This window comes from Zonotrichia albicollis, unplaced genomic scaffold (genome assembly GCF_047830755.1).
Source record: "Zonotrichia albicollis isolate bZonAlb1 unplaced genomic scaffold, bZonAlb1.hap1 Scaffold_73_unloc_1, whole genome shotgun sequence".
Taxonomy (NCBI): Eukaryota; Metazoa; Chordata; class Aves; order Passeriformes; family Passerellidae; genus Zonotrichia; species Zonotrichia albicollis.
The window spans coordinates 117,478-141,199 of NW_027428459.1; the positions used below are offsets into that span (position 1 = coordinate 117,478).

Genomic DNA, 23,722 nt, shown 5'->3' on the forward strand with positions numbered 1-23,722 from the left:
GGCTCTTTCCCCCTCACATCCCCGCCGGCTGCGTTTGCAGCCCCTCCTCGAGCGGCATCTCCGCGCCTTTTCCTCCCCGTTGCCTTCCTGCGCCGTGGAGCCGCTCAAAACGGCCTCTTCCACCAGCTCCTGCCGCGGGCATTTGTCCTCCCTGCTCTCCATGCTCCGCTCCTGCTCTGGGGGAGGAAGGACAAGGACACCATGGGATTTGCCTCCGTGCCACAGCCGAGGGCAACGAGATCCCCCCAGGCCGTCCCCGGCAGGACGGCACCGCCACCCCCCGATGTCCCCCCGAGGGGCCTTTTCCGCTCAGCCTTGGACTTCTTCATTCTCCAAACATCCCCCCAAAAACCCAACCCAGGCACCCCCCGGGATATCAGGGCCGGGCTCCCGTCCCTGCTCACCGGCGCGATGCGGGGGGAGATGATCCCACAGGCGGGGGCTGCGAATTCAGGCTGGGCTCCAGACCGCGTGGATCCGTCCGCTCAGCCTCGATCCGCCTTTGTCCCTCCTCTTCCTCTCGCTCCTCCTCTTCCATCCCCCTTCCCGCTCCTCAGCGTTATCTCCGCCCGCTCCTCCTCTTCCATCCCCCCTCCAGCTCCTCAGCGTTATCTCCGCCTCCTTCTCCTCTTCCATCCCGCCCCTTCCATCCCTTCTCCTCTTTCTCCTCCACAACCCCGCCTTCTCCTCCTCCTTCCATCGCTGCTCTCTCTCCGCCTTCATCCCTCCCCTTCTATCTTCCTTAGTCCTGCTCCTCTCCCCCAACCGGCTGGAACCGTGAGGGGAAAGTGGGCAGGGAAAGGGCGGAACCATGAGGGTAAAAGGGGGCGGGGAAAGGGCGGAACCATGAGGGTAAAAGGGGGCAGGGAAAGGGCGGGAATCGTGAGGGGAAAGGGGCGGGCTCAGGCCAAGGGCGGCAACTCTGAGGGGACACTGGGAGGCGGCACTCTGCAAACAGAACTGCAACCGACTGAACATGAACGGGAGAGAAATCAATAAGTCTGAGAGTTTTATTTCGTATAAAATACATTCCACACACCCAGCCCAAGATAATCCCCATCCCACCACCCTAACTGAGATCACGCTTCTCCAAGACTCCTTCCAGCCCAATCTTACTCAGGTGACTGAGAATCGAGTGAGTTTTTTATGACATTGACTTTTTTGAGTTGCGATTGAGAAGTTTTGGGGAAAAATTGAGCTGTTTTCAGTGGGATTTGAGTGGTTTTGAGGTGACAGATCCATCCCTCGTAGATTTTGGAGTGCAAAGTGATGGAGAAAGGAGAAATATTAAGGCCAAACCAAAATTTGAAGCCTCCATGTCTGTTCCCAGCATGGATCACAGGGAATGTGAGTGACCAGGGCTGTGCCCACAGTGCCTCCTCCAGTGGGGGATGGAGCTGGAGCAGCGCACGAAGCTCTTCCCGCACTCGAGGCACTCACAGGGCTTCCCTTAGTGGTGTCTACGTTTGTGTTGGGTCAAGTTAGAGCTGCTGGAGAAGCTCTTCCCACACTGGGGACACTCGAAGGGCCTCTCCCCAGTGTGGATGCGCTGGTGGGTGACGAGGGTGGAGTTGTACTTGAATCCCTTGCCGCAGTCGGGGCAGCGGAAGGGCCTCTCCTCTGTGTGAATCAGATAGTGCCTGAAGAGATCAGAGCTGGTCTGAAACCTCTTCCTGCATTTATCACACTCGAAGGGCCTCTCCCCAGTGTGGATGTGCCGGTGTTTGATGAGGTTGGACTTCTGCCTGAATCCCTTCCCACAGTCGGGGCATTGGAAGGGCCTCTCCTCTCTGTGACTCTGAAAGTGGCGGAAGAGATTGGCGCGGGTCTGAAAGCTCTTCCCACACTTGGAACATTCGAAGCACCTCTCTCCTGTGTGGCTCCTCTGGTGCCTGTTCCAGGCGGAGCTGTGGCTGAAGCGCATCCCACACACGGAACACTCGAAAGGCCTTTCCCCAGTGTGGAACCTTTCGTGCTCGATCAGGTGGGAGCTCCGATTGAAATACTTCCCGCACTCCCCACACTCGTAGGGCTTCTCCCCAGTATGGATCTTCTGGTGCTTGATCAGTTCGCACTTCCTCCTGAAACTATCCCCACACTCCCCACACTCGTAGAGCCTCTCCCCAGTGTGGATCCTCTGGTGCCTGGTCAGTTCGGAGTTCCACCCGAAGCTCTTCCCACACTGCCCACACTCAAAGGGCCTCTCCCCAGTGTGGGACCTCTGGTGCCTGATCAGATTGTGGCGCTGGCTGAAGCTTTTCCCACACCCCACACTCATAGGGCTTCTCCCCCGTGTGAATTCTCTGGTGCGTGATCAAATGGGAGTTGCTGCTGAAGCTCTTCCCACACTCCCCGCACGTGTGGGGCTTCTCCCCATCACGGAGCTGCTCATGGAGCACCAGCTCCGAGCTCTGCCTCCGTCTCCGGCCGCCTTCCCGGCCCAGGCCGGCTCTTTCCCCCTCACATCCCCGCCGGCTGCGTTTGCAGCCCCTCCTCGTGCGGCATCTCCGCGCCTTTTCCTCCCCGTTGCCTTCCTGCGCCGTGGAGCCGCTCAAAACGGCCTCTTCCACCAGCTCCTGCCGCGGGCATTTGTCCTCCATGCTCTCCGCTCCTGCTCTGGGGGAGGAAGGACAAGGACACGATGGCATTTGCCTCCGTGCCACAGCCGAGGGCAACGAGATCCCCCCAGGCCGTCCCCGGCAGGACGGCACCGCCACCCCCCGATGTCCCCCCGAGGGGCCTTTTCCGCTCAGCCTTGGACTTCTTCATTCTCCAAACATCCCCCCAAAAACCCAACCCAGGCACCCCCCGGGATATCAGGGCCGGGCTCCCGTCCCTGCTCACCGGCGCGATGCGGGGGGAGATGATCCCACAGGCGGGGGCTGCGAATTCAGGCTGGGCTCCAGAGCGTGGATCCGTCCGCTCAGCCTCGATCCGCCTTTGTCCCTCCTCTTCCTCTTCCTCCCGCTCCTCCTCTTCCATCCCCCCTCCCGCTCCTCAGCGTTATCTCCGCCTGCTTCTCCTCTTCCATCCCGCCCCTTCCATCCCTTCTCCTTTTCTCCTCCCCAACCCCGCCTTCTTCCCCTCCTTCCATCGCTGCTCTCTCTCCGCCTTCATCCCTCCCCTTCTATCTTCCTTAGTCCTGCTCCTCTCCCCCAACCGGCTGTAACCGTGAGGGGAAAGTGGGCAGGGAAAGGGCGGAACCATGAGGGTAAAAGGGGGCAGGGAAAGGGCGGAACCGTGAGGGAAAAAGGGGGCAGGGAAAGGGCGGGAACCGTGAGGGGAAAGGGGGCAGGGAAATGGCGGAACCATGAGGGTAAAAGGGGGCAGGGAAAGGGCGGAACCGTGAGGGTAAAAGAGGGCAGGGAAATGGCGGAACCGTGAGGGTAAAAGGGGGCAGGGAAAGGGCGGGAACCGTGAGGGGAAAGGGGGCTGGGAAATGGCGGAACCGTGAGGGGAAAAGGGGACAGGGAAAGGGCGGGCAACGTCAGGGGAAAGGGGCGGGCTCAGGCCAAGGGCGGCAACTCTGAGGGGACAATCTGGGAGGCTGCACTGTGCAAACAGAACTGTAAGTGACTGAACATGAACGGGAGAGAAATCAGTAACTCTGAGAGTTTTATTTCGTATCAAATACATCCCACACACCCAGCCCAAGATAATCCCCATCCAACCACCCTAACTGAGGTCACGCTTCTCCCAGTCTCCTTCCAACCCAGTCTTACTCAGGTGGCTGAGAATAGAGTGAGTTTTTTAAGACATTGACATTTTTGAGTTGCGATTGAGCAGTTTTGTTGTAAGATCGAGATGTATTATGTGGGATTTGAGTGGTTTTGAGGTGACAGATCCATCCCTCGTAGATTCTGGAGTGCAAAGAGATGGAGAAAGAAGAAATATTAAGGCCAAACTAAAATTTGAAGCCTCCATGTCTGTTCCCAGCATGGATCACAGAGAATGTGAGTGACCAGGGCTGTGCCCACAGTGCCTCCTCCAGTGGGGGATGGAGCTGGAGCAGCGCACGAAGCTCTGCCCGAACTCGGGGCACTCACAGGGCTTCCCTTAGTGGTGGCTCCGTTGGTGTGTGTTCAAGTGAGAGCTCTGTGAGAAGCTCTTCCCACACTGGGGACACTCGTAGGGCCTCTCCCCAGTGTGGATGCGCCGGTGCCTGATGAGGCTGCAGTTCTCCCTGAATCCCTTCCCACACTCAGGGCACTGGAAGGGTCTCTCCTCTGTGTGAGTCTGAAAGTGGCAGAAGAGATGGGCGCGGGTCTGAAACCTCTTCCTGCATTTGTCACACTCGAAGGGCCTCTCTCCTGTGTGGCTCCTCTGGTGCTTGTTCCGGTGGGAGCTCTGGCTGAAGCGCATCCCACACACGGAACACTCGAAAGGCCTTTCCCCAGTGTGGATCCTCTGGTGCACGATCAGGTTGGAGCTCACTGTGAAGCTCTTCCCACACTCCCCACACACGTAGGGCCGTTCCCCAGTGTGGGTCCTCTGGTGCGTGATCAGGTCCGACCTCCATCGGAAGCTCTGCCCACACTCCCCACACTCGTTAGACTTCACCCGAATGTGGGACCTCTGGTGCTGGATCAGGCTGGAGCTCTGGGTAAAGCTCTTCCCACACGCCCCACACTCGTAAGACTTCACTCGAATGTGGGACCTCTGGTGCTGGATCAGGCTGCATTTCCTAATGAAGCTCTTCCCACACTCCCCACACTCAAGGGGCCCATCCCCACAATGCGTCCTCTGGTGCCTGATCAGATTATGGCGCTGGCTGAAGCTCTTCCCACACTTCCCACACTCAAAGGGCCTCTCCCCAGTGTGAATCCTCTGGTGCTCGATCAGTTCGCAGTTCCACCTGAAGCTCTTCCCACACTCCCCGCACGTGTGGGGCTTCTCCCCATCACGGAGCTGCTCACGGAGCACCAGCTCCGAGCTCTGCCTCCGTCTCCGGCCGCCTTCCCGGCCCAGGCCGGCTCTTTCCCCCTCACATCCCCGCCGGCTGCGTTTGCAGCCCCTCCTCGAGCGGCATCTCCGCGCCTTTTCCTCCCCGTTGCCTTCCTGCGCCGTGGAGCCGCTCAAAACGGCCTCTTCCACCAGCTCCTGCCGCGGGCATTTGTCCTCCCTGCTCTCCATGCTCCGCTCCCGCTCTGGGGGAGGAAGGACAAGGACACGATGGGATTTGCCTCCGTGCCACAGCCGAGGGCAACGAGATCCCCCCAGGCCGTCCCCGGCAGGACGGCACCGCCACCCCCCGATGTCCCCCCGAGGGGCCTTTTCCGCTCAGCCTTGGACTTCTTCATTCTCCAAACATCCCCCCAAAAACCCAACCCAGGCACCCCCCGGGATATCAGGGCCGGGCTCCCGTCCCTGCTCACCGGCGCGATGCGGGGCCCATGATCCCACAGGCGGGGGCTGCGAATTCAGGCAGGGCTCCAGACCGCGTGGATCCGTCCGCTCAGCCTCGATCCGCCTTTGTCCCTGCTCTTCCTCTTCCTCCCGCTCCTCCTCTTCCATCCCCCCTCCCGCTCCTCAGCGTTATCTCCGCCTGCTTCTCCTCTTCCATCCCGCCCCTTCCATCCCTTCTCCTCTTTCTCCTCCCAACCCCGCCTTCTTCCCCTCCTTCCATCGCTGCTCTCTCTCCGCCTTCATCCCTCCCCTTCTATCTTCCTTAGTCCTGCTCCTCTCCCCCAACCGGCTGGAACCGTGAGGGGAAAGTGGGCAGGGAAAGGGCGGAACCATGAGGGTAAAAGGGGGCGGGGAAAGGGCGGGAACCGTGAGGGGAAAGGGGCGGGCTCAGGCCAAGGGCGGCAACTCTGAGGGGACAATCTGGGAGGCGGCACTGTGCAAACAGAACTGTAAGCGACTGAACATGAACGGGAGAGAAATCAGTAACTCTGAGAGTTTTATTTCGTATCAAATACATCCCACACACCCAGCCCAAGATAATCCCCATCCAACCACCCTAACTGAGGTCACGCTTCTCCCAGTCTCCTTCCAGCCCAGTCTTACTCAGGTGGCTGAGAATCGAGTGAGTTTTTTAAGACATTGACATTTTTGAGTTGCGATTGAGCAGTTTTGTTGTAAGATCGAGATGTGTTATGTGGAATTTGAGTGGTTTTGAGGTGACAGATCCATCCCTCGTAGATTCTGGAGTGCAAAGAGATGGAGAAAGAAGAAATATTAAGGCCAAACTAAAATTTGAAGCCTCCATGTCTGTTCCCAACCTGAATCACAGGGAATGTGAGTGACCAGGGCTGTGCCCACAGTGCCTCCTCCAGTGGGGGATGGAGCTGGAGCAGCGCACGAAGCTCTGCCCGCACTCGGGGCACTCACAGGGCTTCCCTTAGTGGTGTCTACGTTGGTGTTGGGTCAAGTTAGAGCTCTGTGAGAAGCTCTTCCCACACTGGGGACACTCGTAGGGCCTCTCCCCAGTGTGGATGCGCCGGTGCCTGACGAGGGTGAAGTTGTACTTGAATCCCTTCCCACACTCAGGGCACTGGAAGGGCCTCTCCTCTGTATGAATCCGATAGTGCTGGAAGAGATGGCCGCTGGTCCGAAAACTCGTCCTGCATTTATCGCACTCGTAGGGCCTCTCCCCAGTGTGGATGCGCTGGTGGGCGATGAGGGTGGAGTTCTCCCTGAATCCCTTCCCACAGTCAGGGCATTGGAAGGGCCTCTTCTCTGTGTGACTCTGATAGTGCTGGAGGAGATGGCCGCTGGTCCGAAACCTCTTCCTGCATTTATCACACTCGTAGGGCCTCTCCCCAGTGTGGATGCGCCGGTGGGTGACGAGGGTGGAGTTCTCCCTGAATCCCTTCCCACACTCAGGGCACTGGAAGGGTCTCTCCTCTGTGTGAGTCTGAAAGTGGCGGAAGAGATCGGCGCGGGTCTGAAACCTCTTCCTGCATTTGTCACACTCCAAGGGCCTCTCCCCAGTGTGGATCCTCTGGTGCTTGATCAGGCTGGAGTTCTCGGTGAAGCTCTTCCCACACTCCCCACACACGTAGGGCCTCTCCCCAGTGTGGGTCCTCTGGTGCCTGAGCAGATTGCTGCGGTGTCTGAAGCTCTTCCCGCACTCCCCACACTCAAAGGGCCTCTCCCCAGTGTGAATCCTCTGGTGCTCGATCAGTTTTGAGTTCCACCTGAAGCTCTTCCCACACTCCCCGCACGTGTGGGGCTTCTCCCCATCACGGAGCTGCTCACGGAGCACCAGCTCCGAGCTCTGCCTCCGTCTCCGGCCGCCTTCCCGGCCCAGGCCGGCTCTTTCCCCCTCACATCCCCGCCGGCTGCGTTTGCAGCCCCTCCTCGTGCGGCATCTCCGCGCCTTTTCCTCCCCGTTGCCTTCCTGCGCCGTGGAGCCGCTCAAAACGGCCTCTTCCACCGGCTCCTGCCGCGGGCATTTGTCCTCCCTGCTCTCCATGCTCCGCTCCTGCTCTGGGGGAGGAAGGACAAGGACACGATGGGATTTGCCTCCGTGCCACAGCCGAGGGCAACGAGATCCCCCCAGGCCGTCCCCGGCAGGACGGCACCGCCACCCCCCGATGTCCCCCCGAGGGGCCTTTTCCGCTCAGCCTTGGACTTCTTCATTCTCCAAACATCCCCCCAAAAACCCAACCCAGGCACCCCCCGGGATATCAGGGCCGGGCTCCCGTCCCTGCTCACCGGCGCGATGCGGGGGGCGATGATCCCACAGGCGGGGGCTGCGAATTCAGGCTGGTCGACCGCGTGGATCCGTCCGCTCTGCCTCGATCCGCCTTTGTCCCTCCTCTTCCTCTTCCTCCCGCTCCTCCTCTTCAGCCCAACCCCCCCTGCTCCTCCCCCCGACCCCGCCTTTACCTCATCGTTCATCCCTGCCCTTCCCTCCCTCCTCCTCCTCCCCCAGCAGCAGCCGCACTCTCCGTGCCCCGTTCCCGCAGCCCTCGCAGCCGCGGCAGGAGCGCGGATGGAGCCGGGACAGGTCGGGATGGGCAGCGCGGGGCTCTCGGCTGCTCCAGCCGCTGCGGGAGGGGTGAACCCGGCCCGGGCCAAAGGAGAGGCGAACTGGGCAAACTGGGGGCTGCACATCCAAACTGGGCCTTGCTGGGGACCCTGCCTGGCCACTGCCAGCCCTTGGGGCTCCTCTCGGCACATCCGCCAGGGGGGAACGCACACAGGGCTGGGGGATCCCAGCAGTGGCAGCGCTGCCAGGGACGGGGCTGCGCTGGGATCCTACTGGGAGTGACTGGGGCTGTACTGGTTCTGTACTGACATCATACTGGGAGTGACTGGGGCTGTACTGGCCTTGTACTGACATCATACCGGGGTCGTACTGGGAGTGACTGGGGCTGTACTGGTTCTGTACTGACATCATACTGGGGTCGTACTGGGAGTGACTGGGACTGTACTGGCTTTGTACTGACACCACGCTGGGATGACACTGGGATTGTAGTGAGTTTGTACGGACATCATTTCAGATCACTCTGCCTTCCCAGGGCAGATTGTGATCGCACTCATGGGGGCTGGGATCATACTGGGATCATACTGGGAGTGGCTACAATCATACTGGGATTAGAGTGGCTGTGATTGGACCCTCAATGGGGGCTTCTGGGAGCTACCAGGCCCATGCTGGGAGCCAACTGGGGACTGAATTAGAGGAACTGGCAGCAACTGGGGTAAAAGTGGGGGCAAGTGAACCACGCTGAGGTGACTGGGAGTGCCTGGCAATGACTGCCAGAATGTTCAGGGCAACTGGGATATACTGGGAGGGTCGGAGACCATGCAGGTGGTGATTGGCACCAAACTGGGACTGACTGGGAAGGTGTTGGGGGAACTGGGAACACGCTGGGGGCGAGTGGGAGTGACCGGGCCATTGCTGGGAGAGACTGGGATCACACTGGGAGTGCCTGGGACTATGCCAGGGACAACTGGGAGAACGGAGAACACACTGGATGAAAGTGGGAGGAACTGGGAGCAACTGGGACCATGCTGGGAGACAATTGCATCATCATGAAAATCACTGGGAGTGACCTCGTCTGGGAGTGACTGGGATCAGGCAGGGAGGCAGGGGAAGTGACCAGGATGATACTGGGAGTGCACAGGCCCATACTGGGAATGACCAGGCTATTACTGGGATTGCCCAGGAAACTGGAAGCGCACGGAGGAGCAACTGGGCTCATACTGGGAGCAGCCACTGCAGACCCCGGATGTCTCCCCGAGGGCCATTTGCGGCTCGGCTTTGGGGCCCTGCCAGCTGCAAACATCCCCCCGAAACAAACCCCAAACCCAGGCACTCCCCGGGATATTTGGGCCGCGCTCCCCCTCCCCAGGAACCTGCGGGATGTGGGGCGATGCTTCTGGGGCTGTGGCACTTTGAGGGAGCGCCTGGGGCACGAGATGCTCCCTCTCCTCTTCTGCTGTGGCAGCTGCTCGGACTCTTCCTCCCTCCCTCCTCTTCCTCCCCCCGATCCCTGTGGCCGAACTGTGAGGGGAAATGGGGCAGGGAAAGGGCGGGAACCGTGAGGGGAAAGGGGGCAGGGAAAGGGCGGAACCGTGAGGGGAAAGGGGGCAGGGAAAGGGCGGAACCGTGAGGGGAAAGGGGCGGGCTCAGGCCAAGGGCGGCAACTCTGAGGGGACACTCTGGGAGGCGGCGCTGTGCAAACAGAACTGAAAGCGACTGAACATGAACGGGAGAGAAATCAGTCGGTCTGACAGGTTTATTTGCTATCAAATACATCCCACACACGCAGCCCAAGATAATCCCTATCCCACCACCCTAAGTGAGATCACGCTTTTCTCAGTCTCCTTCCAGCGCAATCTTACTCAGGTGGCTGAGAATCGATGGAGTTTTTTATGACATGGACTTTTTTGAGTTGCGATTGAGCAGTTTTGGGGTAAAATTGAGCTGTTTTCAGTGGGATTTAAGTGGTTTTGAGGTGACAGATCCATCCCTCGTAGATTTTGGAGTGCAAAAAGATGGAGAAAGAAGAAATATTAAGGCCAAACCAAAATTTGAAGCCTCCATGTGTGTTCCCAGCATGGATCACAGGGAATGTGAGTGACCAGGGCTGTGCCCACAGTGCCTCCTCCAGTGGGGGATGGAGCTGGAGCAGCGCACGAAGCTCTGCCCGCACTCGGGGCACTCACAGGGCTTCCCTTAGTGGTGCCTCCGTTGGTGTTGGGTCAAGTTAGAGCTCTGTGAGAAGCTCTTCCCACACTGGGGACACTCGTAGGGCCTCTCCCCAGTGTGGATGCGCCGGTGCCTGACGAGGTGGGAGTTGTACTTGAATCCCTTCCCACACTCAGGGCATTGGAAGGGCCTCTCCTCTGTGTGAATCCAATAGTGCTGGAGGAGATGGGTGCTGGTCCGAAACCTCTTCCTGCATTTATCACACTCGTAGGGCCTCTCCCCTGTGTGGATACGCTGGTGGGCGATGAGTTGGGCCTTCCGCCTGAATCCCTTCCCACACTCAGGGCACTGGAACGGTCTCTCCTCTGTGTGAGTCTGAAAGTGGCGGAAGAGATGGGCGCGGGTCTGAAACCTCTTCCTGCATTTGTCACACTCGAAGAGCCTCTCCCCAGTGTGGATGCGCCGGTGAATGACAAGGGTGGAGTTCTTCTTGAATCTCTTCCTACACTCAGGGCATTGGAAGGGCCTCTCTCCTGTGTGAATGCGATAGTGGAGGACGAGATCAGAACTGGTCCGACACCTCTTCCTGCATTTATCACACTTGTAGGGCCTCTCCCCAGTGTGGATACGCTGGTGGACGATGAGGCTGGAGTTCTCCCTGAATCCCTTCCCACACTCAGGGCACTGGAAGGGCCTCTCCCCTGTGTGAGTCTGAAAGTGGCGGAAGAGATGGGCGCGGGTCTGAAACCTCTTCCTGCATTTGTCACACTCGAAGGGCCTCTCCCCTGTGTGGCTCCTCTGGTGATTGTTCAGGCCGGAGCTCTGATTGAAGCGCATCCCACACACGGAACACTCGAAAGGCCTTTCCCCAGTGTGGATCCTCTGGTGCGTGATCAGATTGCCGTGCTGACTGAAGCTCTTCCCACACTCCCCACACTCGTAGCGCCTCTCACCAGTGTGGGTCCTCTGGTGCCTGATCAGATTGTTGCGTCGGCTGAAGCTCTTCCCACACTCCCCACACTCAAAGAGCTTCTCCCCAGTGTGGATCCTCTGGTGCACGATCAGTTCGCAGTTCCACCTGAAGCTCTTCCCACACTCCCCGCACGTGTGGGGCTTCTCCCCATCACGGAGCTGCTCACGGAGCACCAGCTCCGAGCTCTGCCTCCGTCTCCGGCCGCCTTCCTGGCCCAGGCCGGCTCTTTCCCCCTCACATCCCCGCCGGCTGCGTTTGCAGCCCCTCCTCGTGCGGCATCTCCGCGCCTTTTCCTCCCCGTTGCCTTCCTGCGCCGTGGAGCCGCTCAAAACGGCCTCTTCCACCAGCTCCTGCCGCGGGCATTTGTCCTCCCTGCTCTCCATGCTCCGCTCCCGCTCTGGGGGAGGAAGGACAAGGACACCATGGGATTTGCCTCCGTGCCACAGCCGAGGGCAACGAGATCCCCCCAGGCCGTCCCCGGCAGGACGGCACCGCCACGCCCCGATGTCCCCCCGAGGGGCCTTTTCCGCTCAGCCTTGGACTTCTTCATTCTCCAAACATCCCCCAATAAACCCAACCCAGGGCCCCCCCGGGATATCAGGGCCGGGCTCCCGTCCCTGCTCACCGGCGCGATGCGGGGGGCGATGATCCCACAGGCGGGGGCTGCGAATTCAGGCTGGTCGACCGCGTGGATCCGTCCGCTCAGCCTTGATCCGCCTTTGTCCCTCCTCTTCCTCTTCCTCCCGCTCCTCCTCTTCCATCCCAACCCCCCCCGCTCCTCCCCAGACACCGCCTCTTCCTCATCGTTCATCCCTGCCCTTCCCTCCCTCCTCCTCCTCCCCCAGCAGCAGCCGCACTCTCCGTGCCCCGTTCCCGCAGCCCTCGCAGCCGCGGCAGGAGCGCGGATGGAGCCGGGACAGGTCGGGATGGGCAGCGCGGGGCTCTCGGCTGCTCCAGCCGCTGCGGGAGGGGTGAACCCGGCCCGGGCCAAAGGAGAGGCGAACTGGGCAAACTGGGGGCTGCACATCCAAACTGGGCCTTGCTGGGGACCCTGCCTGGCCACTGCCAGCCCTTGGGGCTCCTCTCGGCTCATCCGCCAGGGGGGAACGCACACAGGGCTGGGGGATCCCGGCAGTGGCAGCGCTGCCAGGGACGGGGCTGCGCTGATATCGTACTGGGAGTGACTGGGACTGTACTGCTTCTGTACTGACATCATACTGGGAGCGACTGGGGCTGTACTGGTTCTGTACTGACATCATACTGGGGTCGTACTGGGAGCGACTGGGGCTGTACTGGTTCTGTACTGACATCATACTGGGGTCGTACTGGGAGTGACTGGGACTGTACTGGTTCTGTACTGACATCATACTGGGAGTTACTGGGGCTGCACTGGCTTTGTACTGACACCACACTGGGATGGCACCGGGATTTCAGTGAGTTTGTACGGACATCATTCTGAGATCACTCTGCGTTCCCAGGGCAGATTGTGATCGCACTCATGGGGGCTGGGATCATACTGGGATCATACTGGGAGTGGCTACAATCATACTGGGATTAGAGTGGCTGTGATTACACCCTCAATGGGGGCTTCTGGGAGCTACCAGGCCCATGCTGGGAGCCAACTGGGGACTGAATTAGAGGAACTGAGAGCAACTGGGGTAAAGGTGGGGGCAAGTGAACCACGCTGAGGTGACTGGGAGTGCCTGGCAATGACTGCCAGAATGTTCAGGGCAACTGGGATATACTGGGAGGGTCGGAGACCATGCAGGTGGTGATTGGCACCAAACTGGGACTGACTGGGATGGTGTTGGGGGAACTGGGAACACGCTGGGGGCGAGTGGGAGTGACCGGGCCATTGCTGGGAGAGACTGGGATCACACTGGGAGTGCCTGGGACTATGCCAGGGACAACTGGGAGAACGGAGAACACACTGGATGAAAGTGGGAGGAACTGGGAGCAACTGGGACCATGCTGGGAGACAATTGCATCATCATGGGGAATCACTGGGAGGGAGTGACCTCGTCTGGGAGTGACTGGGATCAGGCAGGGAGGCAGGGGAAGTGACCAGGATGATACTGGGAGTGCACAGGCCCATACTGGGAATGACCAGGCTATTACTGGGATTGCCCAGGAAACTGGAATCGCACGGGGGAGCAACTGGGCTCATACTGGGAGCAGCCACTGCAGACCCCGGATGTCTCCCCGAGGGCCATTTGCGGCTCGGCTTTGGGGCCCTGCCAGCTGCAAACATCCCCCCGAAACAAACCCCAAACCCAGGCACCCCCCGGGATATTTGGGCCGCGCTCCCCCTCCCCAGGAACCTGCGGGATGTGGGGCGATGCTTCTGGGGCTGTGGCACTTTGAGGGAGCGCCTGGGGCACGAGATGCTCCCTCTCCTCTTCTGCTGTGGCAGCTGCTCGGACTCTTCCTCCCTCCCTCCTCTTCCTCCCCCGATCCCGGTGGCCGAATTGCGGAAACCGTGAGGGGAAAGGGGGCAGGGAAAGGGCGGAACCGTGAGGGGAAAGGGGGCAGGGAAAGGGCGGAACCGTGAGGGGAAAGGGGGCAGGGAAAGGGCGGGAACCGTGAGGGGAAAGGGGCGGGCTCAGGCCAAGGGCGGCAACTCTGAGGGGACACTCTGGGAGGCGGCACTGTGCAAACAGAACTGCAACCGACTGAACATGAACGGGAGAGAAAAAAGTAAGTCTGAGAATTTTATTTGCTATCAAATACATCCCACACACCCAGCTCCACACAATCCCCGCCCCACCACTCTAATTGAGATCCCACTACTGTAAATCACCCCCCAACCCCACGTCAGCCTGGCGGCTGTAGAATCGAGGAAAATTTGTATGGCATGGAGTTTTTCTCAGGAGGGATTGAGCATTCTGGGGCAAGACTGATCTGTTTTCAGTGGGATTTGAGTCGTTTTGAGGTGAAAGATTCATCTCTCTTGGCTTTTGGAGTGCAAAGACATTGAGAAGAGAAAAAAATTAAGGTGATATTGAAAGGAGAAGCAGCCAGGTGTCTTCCCAGCACAGATCACAAGGAATGTGAGTGACCAGGGCTGTGCCCACAGTGCCTCCTCCAGTGGGGGATGGAGCTGGAGCAGCGCACGAAGCTCTGCCCGCACTCGGGGCACTCACAGGGCTTCCCTTAGTGGTGCCTCCGTTGGTGTTTGGTCAAGTTAGAGCTGTGTGAGAAGCTCTTCCCACACTGGGGACACTCGTAGGGCCTCTCCCCAGTGTGGATGCGCCGGTGGGTGACGAGGTTGCAGTTCATCTTGAATCCCTTCCCACACTCAGGGCATTGGAAGGGCCTCTCCTCTGTGTGATTCCAATAGTGCCTGAGGAGATGGGTGCTGGTCCGAAACCTCTTCCTGCATTTATCGCACTCGTAGGGCCTCTCCCCTGTGTGGATGCGCCGGTGGGCGATGAGGTTGGAGTTGTCCCTGAATCCCTTCCCACAGTCGCGGCATTGGAAGGGCCTCTCCTCTGAGTGAGTCTGAAAGTGGCAGAAGAGATGGGTGCTGGTGTGAAACCTCTTCCCACACTGGGGACACTCGTAGGGCCTCAACCCTGTGTGGATGCGCCGGTGCCTGACGAGGTTGCCGTTGTTCTTGAATCCCTCCCCGCAGTCGGGGCACTGGAAGGGCCTCTCCTCTGTGTGAATCAAATAGTGCCCGCGGAGATTGGAGCTAGTATTAAAGCCCTTCCCACACTGGGGACACTGGTAGGGCCTCTCCCCAGTGTGGATGTGCCGGTGGGTGACGAGGTTGCAGTTGCGCTTGAATCCCTTCCCACACTCAGGGCACTGGAAGGGCCTCTCCTCTTTGTGAATCCAATAGTGCCGGACGAGATAGGTGCTGGTCAAAAACCTCTTCCTGCATTTATCACACTCGAAGGGCCTCTCCCCGGTGTGGGTCCTCTGGTGCTTGATCAGGCTGGAGCGCTGAGTGAAGCTCTTCCCACACTGCCCACACTCAAAGGGCCTCTCCCCAGTGTGAATCCTCTGGTGCTCGATCAGTCCGGAGTTCCTGCTGAAGCTCTTCCCACACTCCTCGCACGTGTGGGGCTTCTCCCCATCACGGAGCTGCTCACGGAGCACCAGCTCCGAGCTCTGCCTCCGTCTCCGGCCGCCTTCCCGGCCCAGGCCGGCTCTTTCCCCCTCACATCCCCGCCGGCTGCGTTTGCAGCCCCTCCTCGAGCGGCATCTCCGCGCCTTTTCCTCCCCGTTGCCTTCCTGCGCCGTGGAGCCGCTCAAAACGGCCTCTTCCACCAGCTCCTGCCGCGGGCATTTGTCCTCCCTGCTCTCCATGCTCCGCTCCTGCTCTGGGGGAGGAAGGACAAGGACACGATGGGATTTGCCTCCGTGCCACAGCCGAGGGCAACGAGATCCCCCCAGGCCGTCCCCGGCAGGACGGCACCGCCACCCCCCGATGTCCCCCCGAGGGGCCTTTTCCGCTCAGCCTTAGACTTCTTCATTCTCCAAACATCCCCCCAAAAACCCAACCCAGGGACCCCCGGGATACCAGGGCCGGGCTCCCGTCCCTGCTCACCGGCGCGATGCGGGGGGAGATGATCCCACAGGTGGAAGCAGCGAATTCAGGCCGGGCTCCAGATCGTGGATCCGTCCGTTCAGCCTCGATCCGCCTTCGTCCCTACTCTTCCTCTTCGTCCCGCTCCTCCTCTTCCATTCCCCTCCAGCTCCTCAGCGTTATCTCCGCCTCCTTCTCCTCTTCCATCCCACCCCTTCCATCCCTTCTCCTCTTTCTCCTCCCCAACCCCGCCTTCTTCCCCTCCTTCCATCGCTGCTCTCTCTCCGCCTTCATCCCTCCCCTTCTTTCTTCCTTAGTCCTGCTCCTCTCCCCAACCGGCTGGAACCGTGAGGGGAAAGGGGGCAGGGAAAGGGCGGAACCATGAGGGTAAAAGGGGGCGGTGAAAGGGCGGGAACCGTGAGGGGAAAGGGGGCTGGGAAATGGCGGGAACCGTGAGGGGAAAAGGGGGCAGGGAAAGGGCGGGAACCGTGAGGGGAAAGGGGCGGGCTCAGGCCAAGGGCGGCAACTCTGAGGGGACACTCTGGGAGGCGGCACTCTGCAAACAGAACTGCAACCGACTGAACATGAACGGGAGAGAAATCAGTAACTCTGAGAGTTTTATTTCGTATCAAATGCATCCCACACACCCAGCCCAAGATAATCCCCATCCAACCACCCTAACTGAGGTCACGCTTCTCCCAGTCTCCTTCCAGCCCAGTCTTACTCAGGTGGCTGAGAATCGAGTGAGTTTTTTAAGACATTGACATTTTTGAGTTGCGATTGAGCAGTTTTGTTGTAAGATCGAGATGTATTATGTGGGATTTGAGTGGTTTTGAGGTGACAGATCCATCCCTCGTAGATTCTGGAGTGCAAAGAGATGGAGAAAGAAGAAATATTAAGGCCAAACTAAAATTTGAAGCCTCCATGTCTGTTCCCAGCACGGATCACTGAGAATGTGAGTGACCAGGGCTGTGCCCACAGTGCCTCCTCCAGTGGGGGATGGAGCTGGAGCAGCGCACGAAGCTCTGCCCGCACTCGGGGCACTCACAGGGCTTCCCTTAGTGGTGGCTCCGTTGGTGTGTGTTCAAGTGAGAGCTCTGTGAGAAGCTCTTCCCACACTGGGGACACTCGTAGGGCCTCTCCCCAGTGTGGATGCGCCGGTGCCTGACGAGGGTGGAGTTCTCCCTGAATCCCTTCCCACACTCAGGGCACTGGAAGGGTCTCTCCTCTGTGTGAGTCTGAAAGTGGCAGAAGAGATGGGCGCGGGTCTGAAACCTCTTCCTGCATTTGTCACACTCAAAGGGCCTCTCCCCTGTGTGGCTCCTCTGGTGCTTGTTCCGGTGGGAGCTCTGGCTGAAGCGCATCCCACACACGGAACACTCGAAAGGCCTTTCCCCAGTGTGGATCCTCTGGTGCACAATCAGGTTGGAGCTCACTGTGAAGCTCTTCCCGCACTCCCCACACTCAAAGGACCTCTCCCCAGTGTGAATCCTCTGGTGCGGGATCAAATGGGACTTCCACCTGAAGCTCTTCCCACACTGCCCACACTCAAAGGGCCTCTCTCCAGTGTGGATCCTCTGGTGCTCGATCAGATGGGAGCTCCTCCTGAAGCTCTTCCCACACTGCCCACACTCAAAAGGCCTGTCCCCAGTGTGGGTCCTCTGGTGCTGGATCAGTTGGGAGTTCCTGCTGAAGCTCGTCCCACACTCCCCACACACGTAGGGCCGTTCCCCATTGTGGGTCCTTTGGTGCCTGATCAGGTCCGACCTCCATCGGAAGCTCTGCCCACACTCCCCACACTCGTGGCGCTTCTCCCGAAGGTGGGACCTCTGGTGGTGGATCAGGCTGGAGCTCTGGGTGAAGCTCTTCCCACACTCCCCACACTCGTAGGGCACCTCCCCAGGATGGGTCCTCTGGTGCCTGAGAAGATTGCAGCGCTGGCTGAAGCTCTTCCCGCACTCCCCACACTCAAAGGGCCTCTCCCCAGTGTGAACCCTCTGGTGCTCGATCAGTTCGCAGTTCCACCTGAAGCTCTTCCCACACTTCCCGCACGTGTGGGGCTTCTCCCCATCACGGAGCTGCTCACGGAGCACCAACTCCGAGCTCTGCCTCCGTCTCCGGCCGCCTTCCCGGCCCAGGCCGGCTCTTTCCCCCTCACATCCCCGCCGGCTGCGTTTGCAGCCCCTCCTCGAGCGGCATCTCCGCGCCTTTTCCTCCCCGTTGCCTTCCTGCGCCGTGGAGCCGCTCAAAACGGCCTCTTCCACCAGCTCCTGCCGCGGGCATTTGTCCTCCCTGCTCTCCATGCTCCGCTCCCGCTCTGGGGGAGGAAGGACAAGGACACGATGGGATTTGCCTCCGTGCCACAGCCGAGGGCAACGAGATCCCCCCAGGCCGTCCCCGGCAGGACGGCACCGCCACCCCCCGAAGTCCCCCCGAGGGGCCTTTTCCGCTCAGCCTTGGACTTCTTCATTCTCCAAACATCCCCCCAAAAACCCAACCCAGGCACCCCCCGGGATATCAGGGCCGGGCTCCCGTCCCTGCTCACCGGCGCGTTCCGGGGGCGATGATCCCACAGGCGGGGGCTGCGAATTCAGGCTGGGCTCCAGACCGCGTGGATCCGTCCGCTCAGCCTCGATCCGCCTTTGTCCCTCCTCTTCCTCTTCCTCCCGCTCCTCCTCTTCAGCCCAACCTCCCCCCTGCTCCTCCCCCCGACCCCGCCTCTTCCTCATCGTTCATCCCTGCCCTTCCCTCCCTCCTCCTCCTCCCCCAGCAGCAGCCGCACTCTCCGTGCCCCGTTCCCGCAGCCCTCGCAGCCGCGGCAGGAGCGCGGATGGAGCCGGGACAGGTCGGGATGGGCAGCGCGGGGCTCTCGGCTGCTCCAGCCGCTGCGGGAGGGGTGAACCCGGCCCGGGCCAAAGGAGAGGCGAACTGGGCAAACTGGGGGCTGCACATCCAAACTGGGCCTTGCTGGGGACCCTGCCTGGCCACTGCCAGCCCTTGGGGCTCCTCTCGGCACATCCGCCGGGGGGAAACGCACACAGGGCTGGGGGATCCCGGCAGTGGCAGCGCTGCCAGGGACGGGGCTGCGCTGATATCGTACTGGGAGTGACTGGGGCTGTACTGGTTCTGTACTGACATCATACTGGGAGCGACTGGGGCTGTAGTGGTTCTGTACTGACATCATACAGGGGGTAACTGGGGCTGTACTGGTTCTGTACTGACATCATACTGGGGTCGTACTGAGAGTGACTGGGGCTGTACTGCTTCTGTACTGACATCATACTGGGGTCGTACTGGGAGTGACTGGGACTGGACTGGTTCTGTACTGACATCATACTGGGGGTAACTGGGGCTGTACTGGCTTTGTACTGACATCATACCAGGGTCGTACTGGGAGTGACTGGGGCTGTACTGGCTTTGTACTGACGTCACACCAGGTTCGTACTGGGAGTGATTGGGACTGCACTGGTTCTGTACTGACATCATACTGGGGTCGTACTGGGAGTGACTGGGACTGCACTGGTTCTGTACTGACATCATACCGGGGTCATACTGGGAATTACTGGGACTGTACTGGCTTTGTACTGACACCACGCTGGGATGACACTGGGATTGTAGTGAGTTTGTACAGACATCATTTCAGATCACACTGCCTTCCCAGGGCAGATTGTGATCGCACTCATGGGGGCTGGGATCATACTGGGATCATACTGGGAGTGGCTACAATCATACTGGGATTAGAGTGGCTGTGATTGGACCCTCAATGGGGGCTTCTGGGAGCTACCAGGCCCATGCTGGGAGCCAACTGGGGACTGAATTAGAGGAACTGGGAGCAACTGGGGTAAAGGTGGGGGCAAGTGAACCACGCTGAGGTGACTGGGAGTGCCTGGCAATGACTGCCAGAATGTTCAGGGCAACTGGGATATACTGGGAGGGTCGGAGACCATGCAGGTGGTGATTGGCACCAAACTGGGACTGACTGGGAAGGTGTTGGGGGAACTGGGAACACGCTGGGGGCGAGTGGGAGTGACCGGGCCATTGCTGGGAGAGACTGGGATCACACTGGGAGTGCCTGGGACTATGCCAGGGACAACTGGGAGAACGGAGAACACACTGGATGAAAGTGGGAGGAACTGGGAGCAACTGGGACCATGCTGGGAGACAATTGCATCATCATGGGGAATCACTGGGAGGGAGTGACCTCGTCTGGGAGTGACTGGGATCAGGCAGGGAGGCAGGGGAAGTGACCAGGATGATACTGGGAGTGCACAGGCCCATACTGGGAATGACCAGGCTATTACTGGGATTGCCCAGGAAACTGGAAGCGCATGGGGGAGCAACTGGGCTCATACTGGGAGCAGCCACTGCAGACCCCGGATGTCTCCCCGAGGGCCATTTGCGGCTCGGCTTTGGGGCCCTGCCAGCTGCAAACATCCCCCCGAAACAAACCCCAAACCCAGGCACCCCCCGGGATATTTGGGCCGCGCTCCCCCTCCCCAGGAACCTGCGGGATGTGGGGCGATGCTTCTGGGGCTGTGGCACTTTGAGGGAGCGCCTGGGGCACGAGATGCTCCCTCTCCTCTTCTGCTGTGGCAGCTGTTCGGACTCTTCCTCAATCCATCCTCTTCCTCCCCCGATCCCGGTGGGCGAATTGCGGAAACCGTGAGGGGAAAGGGGGCAGGGAAAGGGCGGGAACCGTGAGGGGAAAGGGGGCAGGGAAAGGGCGGGAACCGTAAGGGGAAAGGGGGCAGGGAAAGGGCGGGAACCGTGAGGGGAAAGGGGCGGGCTCAGGCCAAGGGCGGCAACTCTGAGGGGACACTCTGGGAGGCGGCACTGTGCAAACGGAACTGCAACCGACTGAACATGAACGGGAGAGAAATCAATAAGTCTGAGAATTTTATTTGCTATCAAATACATCCCACACACCCAGCTCCACACAATCCCCGCCCCACCACTCTAATTGAGATCCCACTACTGTAAATCACCCCCCAACCCCATGTGAGCCTGGCGGCTGTAGAATCGAGGAAAATTTGTATGGCATGGAGTTTTTCTCAGGAGGGATTGAGCATTCTGGGGCAAGACTGATCTGTTTTCAGTGGGATTTGAGTCGTTTTGAGGTGAGAGATTCATCTCTCTTGGCTTTTGGAGTGCAAAGAGATTGAGAAGAGAAAAAAATTAAGGTGATATTGAAAGGAGAAGCAGCCAGGTGTCTTCCCAGCACTGATTACAAGGAATGTGAGTGACCAGGGCTGTGCCCACAGTGCCTCCTCCAGTGGGGGATGGAGCTGGAGCAGCGCACGAAGCTCTGCCCGCACTCGGGGCACTCACAGGGCTTCCCTTAGTGGTGCCTCCGTTGGTGTTTGGTCAAGTTAGAGCTGTGTGAGAAGCTCTTCCCACACTGGGGACACTCGTAGGGCCTCTCCCCAGTGTGGATGCGCCGGGGGGTGACGAGGTTGCAGTTCATCTTGAATCCCTTCCCACACTCAGGGCATTGGAAGGGCCTCTCCTCTGTGTGATTCCAATAGTGCCTGAGGAGATGGGTGCTGGTCCGAAACCTCTTCCTGCATTTATCACACTCATAGGGCCTCTCCCCTGTGTGGATGCGCCGGTGGGCGATGAGGTTGGAGTTGTCCCTGAATCCCTTCCCACAGTCAGGGCATTGGAAGGGCCTCTCCTCTGAGTGATTCTGAAAGTGGCAGAAGAGATGGCCGCTGGTCCGAAACCACTTCCTGCATTTGTCACACTCGTAGGGCCTCTGCCCAGTGTGAATCCTCTGGTGCACGATCAGTTCGGAGTTCCACCTGAAGCTCTTCCCACACTCCCCACACTCAAAGGGCCTCTCCCCATTGTGAAGCCTCTGGTGCCTGATCAGGCTCCAGCTCTGGGTGAAGCTCTTCCCACACCCCCCACACTCAAAGGGCCTCTCCCCAGTGTGAATCCTCTGGTGCTCGATCAGTTGGCACTTCCACCTGAAGCTCTTCCCACACTCCCCGCACGTGTGGGGCTTCTCCCCATCACGGAGCTGCTCACGGAGCACCAGCTCCGAGCTCTGCCTCCGTGTCCGGCCGCCTTCCCGCCCCAGGCCGGCTCTTTCCCCCTCACATCCCCGCCGGCTGCGTTTGCAGCCCCTCCTCGTGCGGCATCTCCGCGCCTTTTCCTCCCCGTTGCCTTCCTGCGCCGTGGAGCCGCTCAAAACGGCCTCTGCCACCAGCTCCTGCCGCGGGCATTTGTCCTCCCTGCTCTCCATGCTCCGCTCCTGCTCTGGGGGAGGAAGGACAAGGACACCATGGGATTTGCCTCCGTGCCACAGCCGAGGGCAACGAGATCCCCCCAGGCCGTCCCCGGCAGGACGGCACCGCCACCCCCCGATGTCCCCCCGAGGGGCCTTTTCCGCTCAGCCTTGGACTTCTTCATTCTCCAAACATCCCCCCAAAAACCCAACCCAGGGACCCCCCGGGATATCAGGGCCGGGCTCCCGTCCCTGCTCACCGGCGCGGTGCGGGGGCGATGATCCCACAGGCGGGGGCTGCGAATTCAGGCTGGTCGACCGCGTGGATCCGTCCGCTCTGCCTCGATCCGCCTTTGTCCCTCCTCTTCCTCTTCCTCCCGCTCCTCCTCTTCATCCCAACCCCCCTGCTCCTCCCCTCGACCCCGCCTCTTCCTCATCGTTCATCCCTGCCCTTCCCTCCCTCCTCCTCCTCCCCCAGCAGCAGCCGCGCTCACCGTGCCCCGTTCCCGCAGCCCTCGCAGCCGCGGCAGGAGCGCGGATGGAGCCGGGACAGGTCGGGATGGGCAGCGCGGGGCTCTCGGCTGCTCCAGCCGCTGCGGGAGGGGTGAACCCGGCCCGGGCCAAAGGAGAGGCGAACTGGGCAAACTGGGGGCTGCACATCCAAACTGGGCCTTGCTGGGGACCCTGCCTGGCCACTGCCAGCCCTTGGGGCTCCTCTCGGCACATCCGCCAGGGGGGAACGCACACAGGGCTGGGGGATCCCAACAGTGGCAGTGCTGCCAGGGACGGGGCTGCGCTGGGGTCGTACTGGGAGTGACTGGGGCTGTACTGGTTCTGTACTGACATCATACTGGGAGTGACTGGGACTGTACTGGTTCTGTACTGACATCATACTGGGGTCGTACTGGGAGTGACTGGGGCTGTACTGGTTCTGTACTGACATCACACTGGGAGTGAGTGGGGCTGTACTGGCCTTGTACTGACATCAAACCGGGGTCGTACTGGGAGTGACTGGGGCTGCACTGGTTCTGTACTGACATCATACCGGGGTCGTACTGGGAGTGACTGGGACTGCACTGGTTCTGTACTGACACCACGCTGGGATGACACTGGTATTTCAGTGAGTTTGTACGGACATCATTTCAGATCACACTGCGTTCCCAGGGCAGATTGTGATCGCACTCATGGGGGCTGGGATCATACTGGGATCATACTGGGAGTGGCTACAATCATACTGGGATTAGAGTGGCTGTGATTGGACCCTCAATGGGGGCTTCTGGGAGCTACCAGGCCCATGCTGGGAGCCAACTGGGGACTGAATTAGAGGAACTGGGAGCAACTGGGGTAAAAGTGGGGGCAAGTGAACCACGCTGAGGTGACTGGGAGTGCCTGGCAATGACTGCCAGAATGTTCAGGGCAACTGGGATATACTGGGAGGGTCGGAGACCATGCAGGTGGTGATTGGCACCAAACTGGGACTGACTGGGAAGGTGTTGGGGGAACTGGGAACACGCTGGGGGCGAGGGGGAGTGACCGAGCCATTGCTGGGAGAGACTGGGATCACACTGGGAGTGCCTGGGACTATGCCAGGGACAACTGGGAGAACGGAGAACACACTGGATGAAAGTGGGAGGAACTGGGAGCAACTGGGACCATGCTGGGAGACAATTGCATCATCATGGGGAATCACTGGGAGGGAGTGACCTCGTCTGGGAGTGACTGGGATCAGGCAGGGAGGCAGGGGAAGTGACCAGGATGATACTGGGAGTGCACAGGCCCATACTGGGAATGACCAGGCCATTACTGGGATTGCCCAGGAAACTGGAATCGCACGGGGGAGCAACTGGGCTCATACTGGGAACAGCCAATGCAGACCCCGGA

At 60.0% G+C, this 23,722-nt stretch overlaps 3 protein-coding genes across 3 annotated transcripts in view; all 3 read right to left on the reverse strand.

Annotated features, from left to right (window-relative positions):
• The window catches only part of LOC141727975 (uncharacterized), a 41,202-nt gene extending 19,311 nt beyond the window's left edge, over window positions 1-21,891 (reverse strand). The window contains 1 exon segment of the mRNA XM_074534263.1: window positions 21,414-21,891. Within this exon segment, the coding sequence (XP_074390364.1) occupies window positions 21,414-21,859 (446 nt within the window). The 5' untranslated portion in view covers window positions 21,860-21,891.
• On the reverse strand, window positions 997-11,819 carry LOC141728023 (uncharacterized). The gene is given in 6 exon segments (XM_074534316.1): window positions 997-2,267; window positions 2,269-2,616; window positions 2,845-3,038; window positions 4,060-4,876; window positions 6,576-6,728; window positions 10,518-11,819. Coding segments are annotated over 6 exon segments (3,387 nt in total). The 5' UTR covers window positions 11,462-11,819; the 3' UTR covers window positions 997-1,336.
• LOC141728016 (uncharacterized) lies at window positions 13,770-18,012 on the reverse strand. The gene is made up of 3 exons (XM_074534310.1): window positions 16,678-18,012; window positions 14,983-15,162; window positions 13,770-14,898 (listed from the first exon to the last, which is right to left on the reverse strand). The coding sequence occupies exons 1-3, from the start codon at window positions 17,913-17,915 to the stop codon at window positions 14,232-14,234; spliced, it is 2,085 nt and encodes a 694-aa protein (XP_074390411.1). The 5' UTR covers window positions 17,916-18,012; the 3' UTR covers window positions 13,770-14,231.
• Window positions 21,892-23,722: the final 1,831 nt, after the last annotated feature.

Bases quoted from the DNA above. Each gene is read 5' to 3' on its own strand.
- LOC141728016 (XM_074534310.1), bottom strand. From the start codon at position 17,915: ATGGAGAGCAGGGAGGACAAATGCCCGCGGCAGGAGCTGGTGGAAGAG. The intron at 15,163-16,677 runs CCACTAAGGGAA...TGAGCAGCTCCG, and splicing joins AACACACACCAACGGAGCCA to TGATGGGGAGAAGCCCCACA. The intron at 14,899-14,982 runs GCCCTTCGAGTG...CAAAGAGGAGAG, and splicing joins AGGACCCACACCGGGGAGAG to GCCCTTCCAGTGCCCTGAGT.